At 37.6% G+C, this 13,166-nt stretch overlaps 1 protein-coding gene across 1 annotated transcript; it reads right to left on the bottom strand.

Moving 5' to 3' along the window:
- Positions 1 to 2,885: 2,885 nt before the first annotated feature.
- On the bottom strand, positions 2,886 to 12,355 carry LOC113347389 (DNA (cytosine-5)-methyltransferase 1B-like). Its single transcript, XM_026591035.1, has 12 exons — positions 12,029 to 12,355; positions 7,728 to 9,195; positions 6,069 to 7,575; positions 5,793 to 5,957; positions 5,458 to 5,659; positions 5,264 to 5,375; positions 5,021 to 5,168; positions 4,708 to 4,905; positions 4,327 to 4,605; positions 4,061 to 4,222; positions 3,383 to 3,601; positions 2,886 to 3,231 (listed from the first exon to the last, which is right to left on the bottom strand). The coding sequence occupies exons 1-12, from the start codon at positions 12,099 to 12,101 to the stop codon at positions 3,079 to 3,081; spliced, it is 4,686 nt and encodes a 1,561-aa protein (XP_026446820.1). The 5' UTR covers positions 12,102 to 12,355; the 3' UTR covers positions 2,886 to 3,078.
- Positions 12,356 to 13,166: the final 811 nt, after the last annotated feature.

The following is a 13,166-nucleotide window of genomic DNA, read 5'->3' as shown; positions in this document are numbered from 1 at the left end:
ATTCTGGGTTTTGGTTTCCGCCATGAAGAGCATGCACAGTAATCGGTTTATATGATGATTAACATCAACCGATTCTAAGGTTAGAAACGAAAACATCACCAAAATCGGTTTTTAAGTACTTTAGAATAATCCAATTCTGGGTACAATTTTTATTTTAATTATGCGATCCCGTAATCGAGTTTTATGTGCCTGATAATTTACCGATTATGTTTGACTCCTCAAATTCCTTTTCATAATCGGGTTTTATATATGCACCACATAAACCGATTACAAATGTTTGACACTATTGTATGTTTTTGTAGTTAGAATCGGATTGCATATGTTTAATTATGTACCGATTATTAACTAGTTGCTTTTTTTTTGGTTTTATATATATATGGACTTCAGACACCTGGCGCTTTACTCTCCATAGCTTACCTTGGAGGACATTCTTAGGAAACCACAAAGAGTGACAGAAAGAAGCCTCTATAAGTTTGACTATGGGCGTGAGACCCATCTTGAACAAGCCCTCGCATCGATTAACAAGCTTGCATTGGAGGAGCTTTATGAGGTCATGAGGTTCACTAGGATGAGGAGAAACATGATTTCAGCTGAGAGGGGGCTCCATGCAGAAATGGAAGGTATGTGGGAACAAATGGCTCAAGCACAAGCTGCTGCTCCTGATGCTGGTGCTGGTGCTTCTGCTGATGGTGGTGCTGCAAATGCTGCTGGTGCTCCTGCTCTTTAATCTTTTACGTTTCAGTTTTAGATATTAAAAGTTTAGATTTATAAGACTTGTGGTTGTTTTAAGTTCTTAACACTCTTTTAAGGTTTGTATTTTGGATAATCTTTGTGTTGAACTTAATCCACTTAAAGTTTTAATTATAATTATGTGTTGTTGCTCAATAATTCTAGCCTGACATGCCAACAATCGGTCTACTCAATATGTCAGCATAAACCGATTGTGCAAACTGTTTTTCCTGTATGGTTTTCAAGCTAGAATCGAGTCACATATGAATATATATAAACCGATTAGCGTCGGTGAAAATTCAAAATTTTAGCATGTCTTTAATTGGTTTATGTTGGTCACAAGAAAGACTGACTCCTTGTGGCATTAAAACGTAATCGGGTTATACAGACCTTCGAGAAGACCGACTATAGCACGTTTTTCAAAAAAATAGTTGTTATGGACTTTCTCTATAAATATAGACCTCACCCTTGGACCCCATTTGCCCCAAAATTGATCATTTTATTCCCTCTCACTCCATATACCCCACAACTACTCATTTCATACCTCCACATACAAGAAATGGCATCATTTGATTCAAACGAAGATTTGGCAATCACCAAAGCATCGTATGCGGAAACTCGAGTTAGACGTCAGTCCTCCGTAAGGGTGGATTCCGCAACCTTTTGGGCTAGGGTACACAACAAATTTAGCCAAGAATTTGGAAATCCTAATGGAAGAAGTGTTCAACAAGTCCATGATAGGCACCTAGTCATCGGAAATGTGATACTTGCTTATTTAGCTATCCAACCTCGGATTTTCAACACTCGCGCCATCAACTTGTCCATTGAACAATTTGTAAGTATTTTTGTGGTTCGTTTTACGTAACCCATGTTGTTTTATCTTCCAAAATGAAACACCACTAACAAATGTAAGTTTGTTTTTGTGTTTTTGTAGCACGAAGTCGTGAAAGCGCGCTATTTGGAGGAAAAAGGGGAAGCATTCGCATTCGATGCAAGCTATCACTTCTTGGTAGAAAAAATCCCGGAGGATCACCCGGACTTCATGGATCGTGTATCGTCTTCGGAGGAAGATTTATGGCTTTAGAAGTTTTTGTATAGGTATTGTGGGTAGACCTTCATGTAAACTCTCACGAGACTATAACTCGTCCACTAGGGTCGCCTAGGGGTTTAAAGGCTTGATGCAGGTGCTAAATGCATCCTACAATAATAATGGAATGAATGGAAGAAAAAAATCGTATTAAAGGAAACAATCGGTTTATATACGTAATATGTAAAATCTGATTATTAAAATCGGACTACACATGTGGCAACGTTAACCGATTATAGATGTCCTCTGTTAATTTGAAACACCAATCCAGAATCGGTTTACAAGTGCATGAACGTAAACCGATTTTGAGTATTGTTTACGAAAAAAAATCTTTATGTTTGATGTTTTGAAGAACTCTCTAACATTAGTTAATCTCACTTCCAAAACATAATTAAGCCCTAATACGATTAATGCTAATTAATCAAGGGTAAATAGGTACTTGCGTAATAATTTTGATAAGGGATGGTGTGAAGGTCATTTCAAATAACTCTTTTTGTCATCTAGCTATAGACCCCAATTTAGCCGGGATCCAAAAATATAGAATGGTAAAAAATAAAAGCTTATTCGATCAAGGATCTAGGACCTTTATGCTACTTTCTTGGTCTTGGTGTTAAAAGGACTTTTTGTCTCCAATCAATCAAGTAGGCCTTGGACTTGTCAAAGAAGAAGACGAAAGAAGACGAACATGGTTGATCGACAGACTGATTGAAGATCCTACAAAGTATAGGTTTTTGGTGGGTTCTTTGCACTATCCAACAGAGAGTAGGACTGATATTGCTTATGTTTTTGGTAAGTTGATCGACATGCAGCATCCAAGGACAACTCGCTTTGCTACAGCCAAGAGGATTCTCAGCCACATCAAAGTTACATTACATACAAGACTGTCCTTGATGTTTATGTCCAAATATAATTGCCTCCATAACTACATGTGAACACTCTCGGCAGATAATCAAGTGCAATTATAATACACATGAATAACATCCACATTCTCTTAACCTAAAAATATTGCATTTGCCTCCATTCTGATTAAACTACCAAGATTCATTTTCAGCTTAAATAAAGCAAGGACTAAGAAAAAGAACCACTATGTACAAATAAGCCAAAAAGAGGTGAACAGGCTTTGCTTTATTTAGTACAGATTTAGATATAGATGAAAGCAATATTGTTTGACATGATTGTGGTTATAATTTCAGTCAAAAAATCAGTCAGGCAAAGCTGGCTACTGAGCTATCTTTTGTATCCCCTATATGATCCGAGGAATTTCAGCATTCTGCTCCTTTAAATAAGCCCTTTCCATCCACAGCTTCTTTGAGTTTTCTACCCAAAGCAAACGCTAATGGAGGTGGCACTGCATTTCCAATTTGCCTATGCTTATTAATCGTGTTTCCAGCAAACTTGAAACTGTCCCGAAAACCCTGCATAAGAAAAAAGATAATCAAGCCCTTGGTATTTTTCATCTTATTTGTTAATTTATTGTACTTCACAATTTAATGAGCAAAGATGTTAAAGGCTTAAGATGGCTATGATAATAATAATGTAAAGAAAGTTGGAAAAATCATGACTTACTTGGGATCTAGCACATTCCCGAACCGTAACAATCCTGTCCTGATCAGGGTGGAAGCACATTCCAACTTTACCCATAGGTTGAGGGTCAGTGACAGAGGTTGGGAAATTACCTCTCCAATCCAATCTTCCAAACAACCCCTTCCACTGATTATGCCTTTTCGCTGTGTTCGGAAGGCACCATGGTATCAGGTCTACCAATTCTCCTGAAGATAGTTTCACCTACATTCCACAACGAAGCCAATTAACAACACAGCCAATTAAACAATCATCCATAAGGTTTCAATTTTCGTTGACCTTATGTTAACCGTAAGTAGAGAAGATCCAACATATGCTTGGTGGCGGTGGCGGAGCCATCACACATCAAGGGACTGCCTACTCTGCCGAGCTGGCTCCTAAGCCTTTTTTCTTTTTCTTTTTTGATATTCTAAGCCTTTTTTCTTTTGTATTATGGGTTCCAAGCCTGTTTTTCCACTTTTGCCTACCCTAAAAACTTGGAGATTTTTTTTATTGCCTACCCTTGGCTAGTTTCCTAGCTTCATCCCTGCTTGGTGGGAACTGAAACGGTCAATTTAGTCAGCTTTACAACTATTTTAGAGTGCATAACCACATGCTGAGGCCTAGGTTTGAAGTGGGGTTTGTTAGATGCAAATGTTGTAGTGACAAGTTAGAAGCAGATACCTTTTCGTTAGGAAGACATAGCCAATCAGCACCTGGGCGCTTAGGAATTCTCTGACACCGGATAAGATTCAGCTCATTCATTTCCTTCGATATATGATCAGACAAGACCACCATGTCTGCTCGAATTTGTTTTTGGAACCAGGACACAGGTTCATTTTCATACTGTGAAAAACAGAGACAAAGATTAAGAGAACAGGGAAGAAAACGAACTGCTAATCAATAAATAGATTCTAGGAACTTGATTAATAAGAAAAGCCAAAAGATACCTCCATCTCAATCTTAGATGCCCCGTTTGAAACAGGTGGGAGATCTCCAATTGTATCTCTTACAGTTATCGCACGGAAAGGGGCTCCAGTAGATGTACTCCGTGCAGCTGCATACTGCACACCTCCCGGCAGTGCAATTTTCAATGCTGGGCTATTGAAAACATGCATTGGCTCAGGCCATTCAGGTAGATTCTCTTCTGGAGAAGCTGCCCATATAAACGCTCGCTTTCTAGACTGAGAAATACCAAACGCGCCAGCTTCTAGAACACCAAATCTCACCTATAACACAGGATTTTAGTTTTGATTCTAGCTTTTCAACCGTTTAAAATACAAACAAATTAGGTGAAAGTACTCAGGGTATAAGCGATAAAAAACAGGTACCTGATAACCCATTTCAAGGAGTGAAGCTAATGTTAAGCGGAATGTCTGTCCTTTGTTGAATGATACGAAGGTCCTCACATTCTCAAGAAGGAAAAACTTAGGCCGAAAGTAATCGGCAAAGGATAGAAATGCTAAGATCATCTCACATTGGACCTTACTCCATGTACTTTGATTAAATCTATTCATTCCAGAAAAACCCTACACGAGAACTATATTCAGTAAAAGTGTAAAGAGTAATATATTATAAATTAGGCTAAACCAGTAGGGTATTAACGCCAAATCGCATTGTTGGCTTGTAAGAGTTTTCACAGACCTGGCACGGAGGACCACCATTGATAAAATCCACCTGACCAGGTAATGGTAAATTGTTGATTTTCTCCTCAGTGAGTTTTGCAGCTAACTCAGCAGCCTCGGGAGTGGAGATACAATCATCTAGGTCCCCACATTTTTCCATTATAGCCCTGCAGCAAGAATCCGTTAGCAAGTGAAAAGGATGCAAACTAGATATGTCAAATGGAAAGTAGATGAAAATAAAATAAAGAAGGCAAGCAATTACCTCAGAATCACATTACAATTATCAACGAACATCAAAGCATCTGGATGATTAAGTTTAAATGCTTCTCCAGCAGGTTGTTCGTATTCAATAGCCCACTTAGTACATGCAACCCCTGTGAATGTGAAAGCAAATGATAGTGTATATCTAAGTATCTACAGATAAATTGAATAGGAAATTAATAATAGTGAACTTACCAGCTTGTTGTAATCCTTCTGACAACCCACCACAACCAGCAAAAATATCTAAAGTAGCTAAGCGATTTTCCTGAGACATATCTTGTTTGTCAGTAACATCTAATTCATCTTCAATGGCTTTAGCTTTTCCCTTTTTCTTACGCACTGCAGCATCATTAACTACCTTGCCCGGAGAAAACCTAATCTTGATGTTTGGTGTCAACTGTCCATAAAGTGTGAATAGTGAGAGTGAGAGTGAGAGAGAGAGAGAGAGAGAGAGAGAGAGAGAGAGAGAGAGAGAGAGAGAGAGAGAGAGAGAGAGAGATGTAAACATAGTTAGCTTAATGGTCACTTACCTGCTTTATAGTTCTTTTAGTGGGGTCGTACTGGTGTTCACAAAAGAAGACATGCTCAAACATTCCAGGACCACCAAAAGATGGGAGATCACACTTCTTTCTGATTTCACACTTCCCTTCTAAGGTTGATACAGGCACATGAAGTGTCTCTTCGCTGTAGTACACCTACATTTCGAGATGACAAACTATTAGACGAACAAAGAATAATCTGGCAGGTGCAATGCATATATGCATGAGAGAGGGAGCAAGTGAGAAAGAGAGAGGCTTTTAACTTACTTCTCTAACATCTGATGCATAAGCCTTCTCGAAAGAGGCATCTTCCGGTCTGAAAAATCTCCGGACCTCAACCTCAAAAGACTGTGGGGTAATTTTCTTGGAGTTCTTAGGGAAGTCAACATCGACCAACTGACACACAACGAAAGCTTTCAGACCAACATTTCGACCCGATTTAAAAGTACCAAGCTCTTCTTCATCTGCTGCGAAGTGTTCAGGGCTGACATAGACAAAGTCGTTAACCATATACTCAACTCCCTTGTACATGAAGCCAGTATTTGATGAAGCTGCTTTGAGAATATCTTTCTCCTTCTGAGTTTCCATTAATTTGCAGGAATTACAAACCCCGTTTCCAAGACCCAAGCTTTTCAAAGGCAAACTAACGAAAGCACCTTTTTCAGGCCAATACAAACTCTTGCAGTAGTACTCCATTGGTAATCCTTTTTTCTTCATCTCCTCTGCTCGTGCCGTGTCAGATTTGTTAGCACTAGCATTATCCTTCCTATACTGATGTCCCCAAGAAATTTTTCTTATGCCCACAACAAACATTTGTTTAATATCACCCAATTCAAATTCGTGACAATTATTTGTCATAAAAACCTCCCTCTCATTACCAGTGTTACCAAGAACAGTCTCAGATCCTCTCTTCATAACCCTACCATGCACCATTTTTCTTCCATTTGATCTTTCATACATGTATTCCACAAAGCAAATAACCAGCATTTCATCTGAATCATCAAGTTCAAGTCCTACAGTACCTCCAATAACAACCACGTCACCACGCACGATAGCCTGTTTGTAAAGAGACTCGCCGGAACAAGTTTTGCCTATAGAATCCCCATCCCATCTGATTTCTGTGTTACTTGACTTAGCTTTAACTGGTTTTGGTGAATGAGACTTCGTAACCTTTTCATCAAGCAATACCACCTTCTCTTCGGCGTCCTCCTCTTCAATATCTTCTTCAGCCTCTTCCTCTACCTCTGCATCTTCTTTAACTTCACACATATCTCCTTCGACTGGAACTTCAGGTGAGTAATTTAAATAGTACTCGCCCCAAATTTTACTGATCAACCTTGTTGCAGTCGCCTGCATTGCTTGCTTTTTAGATATAATAGGTGCCATTGTTGCCCGAGGGTTCAAGAGTCGCTCATCTTTCTTATGCCGCCCCTTTATTTTCAACTTTGTGTGGCATCTTTGCACCATTTTGACAGAAAGGCTGGTGACAAAAGCACACTTGTTGATGGATGTATGAGGGTATATAGCAAATAGTTGCAGTATGATCTGTCCATGGACAACCACGAACCTCTCAACTACTGCCAAATTAGATGATACATAAGACGGATTGACCTTCCCAAACTCAGAAACTCTCTTGATCACATCTGCAAAAGAAAGCCGAGCTACCCGGCTTTGCTCCAATAACAAATTGATGATGCTTATCGCAAGCCTTGCCACTTTGGTAACAGTTTCGTACCATGGAGTGTACTGTTTTGATGGTTTCCCGAGTCTATACCTGAAGAAATGAGAACCCAATACATAAATAACTAGAAATTCATATGATAGTAATTAACAGGAGGTAGTAAATTCTATATGCAAAAAGCTCCAACTCGAGTATTAGAGTTATATTACTATTTTTACTTAACAGATAAATATAAGCTGACTTACCAAGACAGATCAGTACGTATCATTATCGACATCAGTCCACATCCAAACTCAATACACCATTCCTTTACTGCACTGAGATAAATTGGAACCCCATCTCCGGCTTGTGCTCCAGAAACACCAGTATCATCACTAAAGAATCCACCCCCATTATCAGCAGTCATGGACCCAGAGCCAAACATTGTAACATCAGCTTCAGTGAACTTCATCGGAAGAAGCTCCAAAGAAATAAGTCTGAGATCTACATTGTAGAGCGACCAGTCATGAAGCATGTTTGTTGGGAGTTCAACATTGTCATCCATGTCATGGACTAGATACTCATCAACCTCATCAGGAGATGGTTTGTAGTATGCTGGTAGAGGATAATCATTTGCAATTTCATCTTCACTTATCTTGATGTAATCATTTGCTGATGCAGTGCGCTGATTTTTCCTTGAGTTTTTCATTGTCTTCCAGTCCTCTTCTTCCTGCAGCAACCGTGCATACTTATCATCATCGACTTCCATAGACATGCTATCCAATTTCTCTCCTACATCTCCAATCTTCAAACTTCCACCTGACAATAGTTTGGCAGGTAATCTAACATTGCCCATCTTTGACTCATCTCGGAGAGCAACAAGTACAGGTAACTCGTTAAAGATTTGATCATTTTTGGTGGAAGTTTCATCCAACCCAATCAGTTGTTTATAGATAAAGTCACCTTGTGAGATAACAAATTCCTTAACAGACACTCCACCAGGAAAACCCTTGATTCCACTCATGGAACGAGTTACTCCAGCAAGCAGTTCATCAAGACTCAAGTCACGGTTCCCTCCATAAGACTTGGTTAACTTTTTGTAAACCTCGATACAAGCCTGAGCCTTGCAGAAGAAAAGGTCATATAAGTTCTTGTAGTTGCTCGCAGGTTTCACACAAACATAGTCTGCTAGCTCAGTTGAGACCCAAACAACAGGAGACCCATCTTCATAACCCGAGATTGCCCAGGACTCTATCCGACCAAAATCTTCACATCGCACTCCTTTTACTTTTTCTTTGTCGTTCTCTGGATTGTCGTCCAACGTTAAGATCAGACCAGAAATGAACAAATCATCCACTTCTGACATCTCGAGATGCTGTGGTTTCCCATCCCCCTTATGTAATGTGAAATCTGTGAGTCTTCTGTTCGGTCGAGGATTATCTGGGCCAGAAGTAAGACGTATTGCGCTGATTTCATCATTAACAATATGTTCTTCTTTCGCTTCCACGACAGAAGATTTATCAGAGAGGCGAAATGACTTCTCTTGAAAGTTTGAAGGAGCAGCTGCACGTTTTGGCCTTTTCGGAGTAGGCGAAGGATCTTCAACCTTCTTGGAAGCATTTCGCTTCTTCACTTTGGGTACCTCTGCAGCTACAACCTCATCGGCAACTATTTTCTCAAAGTCAGAACTTGTAGATTTCCGGCTGCCACTTCTAGTCTTCCTCTTCATTTCTTCTATTAATACATAATCAAAAAGATAGAAAACAATTAGAATCACAGTATTCATCCATAATTGCTAAGCAACTTAGAAAAGCCAACTAATAATCTAGTTAAAAGGTTAAAAATAGGGAAGAAGAGAGTTATCTGACGAATATAAGTGGTGATACGTCATCGACAAAATCTAGAAAGGCACGAATCAGAATAATATTCCACAAAGACATATAACAAAGGTAATATTATGAGATTAAATAACAAGAATGTAAGCCTTTTGGAAACCTATCCGGGTACTTTCAAGATCCCCTAAAAGAATTAAGGGAAAAAAAGGAATAACTGATGTTTATAGAAGAAGTGCCGGACCACGTATCTTTTCTAATCAAAGAAAAACCTTATATAAAAAGAAGTGACGGCCTTAGCAATATACCCCTATAAGATGCAAATATGCAGCCCATTTGAGCATGCAGTCAACATAAAGTTCAGGGTAAGATTTTGATTCAGTAACTCAACCAAGAGTAAATACTTAAACCACGTTTGAGAGTGCTCAAAACAATATGATAATTAGTTACTTAATCAAGATTGATAGGATGAGAAACTCTAATGAAAAAATAATAAATACAGTAAGATGACAAAAGAGGGAACACTATGATGCACCATAAATATGCATGTTAGATAACATCTGAAAAAATGTGTGTTAAATCTAACCTAAAAACTACGGAAACAAACGGAAAATGCAACAGGGAAAAAAAGGGTAGGAATGATTAAGACAAAAAGTAAGAATGAGCTATCTAACACCGAAACTCAAAACCGAACTGTGTAGTACTGAATAAATGCCATAAAATGCAATAGCAAACTACTAATAACTAAACAGGCATTAACGTAAATATATCGAAATCAAGCAAATGTATCAACCAACTGTGCATTAAAACTGACAGAAAACGGTCAATTGATATATGAAGTGGTAGATATTCCCGCAAATCAGTTATACCACATCAGCTGCTAAAAACCCTACATGAGTTCTACTACTCAGCATCTTGATATACGCAAAGTTTCAACAACCTAAACTGTGTCTAAAAGAAACCTATTGAAATGAAGTGTGGCGAACACCCACATGCGAACAAACAAAGAAGTGTCAGGTCTTTTTGGTATATAGACATTCGAACACCCACATGCTTTAACTTTAAGAAAGTTGTTTGATTACAGACATTTCATAATAGAACCAACGATAAGTTTAAGAGAGGTAATCATCTGCTATCTCCAATTCAAGCTTCTCAAGGATAAAGATCTCTTCAAAGAACAGGTAAGGTTCAAAAACTCAAATCTGGAATTAATTTGTGTACAGAGAACCGGGGATAACTAATCAGACAGTTTTACTCTTTTACAAATATCAACACTACATTGTGCAGAATCAAGAATGGCATCAAACAAATATTACTCAAGAAATCTGCTAAGAAAAATTAGCAAGTGCAAAGCAAAGCTGCAGGATAAACCTCATAACATGCTGTCAAGTTACACAAAAAAAAATGTGAACAGATTATACCAAAGATAACGTTGAAAAACACATAACTCAACGAGTGAACAGTATCAGGAAAAGCAAATTGACCTTTCTTTTGATAATTTAAAAAGAAAATAGATCATAAGCAATAAAAACAAAAAAGAGAAATGAAAAACAGAAAAGAGGACTGAATAAGTGTTAGGTATTGCCATAGTACCGTATATCCTGCTAAAACTCTTAACCTTACAACAGTTAAACGTCTGCAATCTGATCTATGACTAAACGAGAAAAACTATCCAAAGATGAATTTGACAAACAAAAGAGATGCCAGATATCTTTGGTTTACCCACATATGGCAGTATAATTAACAAGTAACAAAGCATCCCTCCCTATTTATATGCAACGAGCATGATGTTTGTAAGTTAGATTTGGGACAAATACAATTCACCTTAGGGATATCAATTTCCAGGTCATAATATCTATAAAAGACAATGTCATAATTGCAGGATTCAAAATTCAAATGTGAACAATGCACAATTAAAGCTAAAAATCCACCAACAATATACCTACTTTACATATAAAGCTGTTAGATACTTCTAGCAAAACCAAAAAAGGAACCCCAAGATAGAACTAATAACATAGAAGACAAGGAATTGAGGTTTTTGATTGTAATAAAACCACAATTAATATCTTTCCAAAAAGATCACCCCACGACATGGAACAATAACTAGAGGCGTGCATCGGGATTAACGTACAGTAAATGAATGCTCAATGATAATAACGACAACTCAAAAATCAAATTTTGCTTAAAAAAACCCATTATCATCCCAATAAATTATATTAGAGATACTACTAAGAACCACCAAGAACAAAACACACATAAACTGTAAACTCAACACATAGTCACCTATCACAAATGATAGAGATCTCCTTGCAGGAGAATAACCTTCCATACAAGATGAATAAATAAACCTTGTCATGCCTAGATGTATAGAAACAGTTATACATGCAATGGTAAAACAAACAAGAAGATGCTATTACGAAATGAATTGAACCAACCCTAACAAACGCAATATAAGTAATACATACTTGTCAGAAAGCCCTAGCAACAAAGTGTCAGAATGTATCAGAACAAAAGTTACTTCTGGTAAACGAGCAAATTAGGTTAGATGCGTTACTGCAAAACCCTGACAAACAGTTTAATGATATCTTACTTTTGCAATCCTACCTGAATCTTCGAAGTCTGATGGGAAAATTCACGCAAATTAGGGGAAATCACAGATGACAACAAACCCTAACTCTAACTCCAAAACCAAACATACATATATAATATAGAGTTTGGGTAGAGTGAGATTATACCTGAAGGGTTGCAACTATCGGCACCATCGGACGCGACGATTGGTTTAGGATGCAATAGAGCTGCAGATCCCATTTTGATAAATGAAAAGAAACCCTAGAAAATCAAAATGAGTGACCAAATTGAAATATGACCCTAAGAATGTTCGATCCGGGGAGACCGAGAGGGGGGATGGAATTTTGGAACCCTTGTTCTAAGATAAATAGTAGATTTGGACCGCACTTTACATTATATACTGGAAGAGTAAAGAGATTGATGGCGGGAAAGAGTTCAGTATTCGCGCCAAGTTGTGAAAAGGTCAAATAAATAAAACCCTGAAAACATTTGAATTTTCAAGGAGTTTCTGATTTCAGGGTAAAATAGAAGTAGATATTGACACTTGACAGTAGGAGTAAAATACTTGTATCCGATATGTGCATATGGTCACGATATATGGAACTAGGCTGAACTAGGTTCTTCTTGGTTCATAGATTTTTTTATTTATTATTTATTTTATTTTTATGGAGTGGGGGTTTTAAAAAACTGAGAATTATTAAAATATTATATTTAAATTGAGGTTTGGACATTGCAGACACATTCATACAACTAATCTACAATGTGATTTCTTTGATCTATATAAAATTGGAAAACATAAAAGAATCTAACTGAATCCTTGAATCTCCGGCGAACCTTTTAATCATTGTTCAAAAAGGGCTTGCTCAATATTATTTGCATCTTCTTCAATCATCATTATCAATGAGATTTAGATCTTTTAACTAGTATGGTTTCCATTTTGCCTCAACCATCAAAGAAGTTGTATCAAAATCAATAATCTAGTATCCCAAAATTCTTCCAGCATTAACCTGAATAACCTTCCACATAAATAATTGAATCTTTTGTAAGAAAGTTGAGATTCTCCAAAATTTCTTCTAAAGAAAATCTTTGATGTTCGAAGTTGCCTGAAGGTTATTGACTGAGAGGTTATCGTGACATAATTTCGTCCAACATGAGATTGTTAAGACAATATTTGGTGAAACAATCTGATGCAACAAATTTTCATTTCATCCGGGAAAAGCCACCTCTTTCATATTTTTGATTATATCATCATATTACATCAGAACAGCCCTAAGGCTATGATAAATCGTTATAACATAGCATAAA

Source organism: Papaver somniferum, chromosome 2 (genome assembly GCF_003573695.1).
Source record: "Papaver somniferum cultivar HN1 chromosome 2, ASM357369v1, whole genome shotgun sequence".
Lineage (NCBI taxonomy): Eukaryota > Viridiplantae > Streptophyta > Magnoliopsida > Ranunculales > Papaveraceae > Papaver > Papaver somniferum.
This window is presented reverse-complemented; position numbering and strand designations above follow the sequence as displayed.

Excerpts from the sequence above, each read along its gene's own strand:
- LOC113347389 (XM_026591035.1), bottom strand. The coding sequence starts at position 12,101 with ATGGGATCTGCAGCTCTATTGCATCCTAAACCAATCGTCGCGTCCGAT. Across the intron at positions 9,196-12,028 it reads CGATAGTTGCAACCCTTCAG|AAGAAATGAAGAGGAAGACT; the intron begins GTATAATCTCAC and ends ATGTATTAATAG. Across the intron at positions 5,169-5,263 it reads AATTGTAATGTGATTCTGAG|GGCTATAATGGAAAAATGTG; the intron begins GTAATTGCTTGC and ends TTCTTGCTGCAG.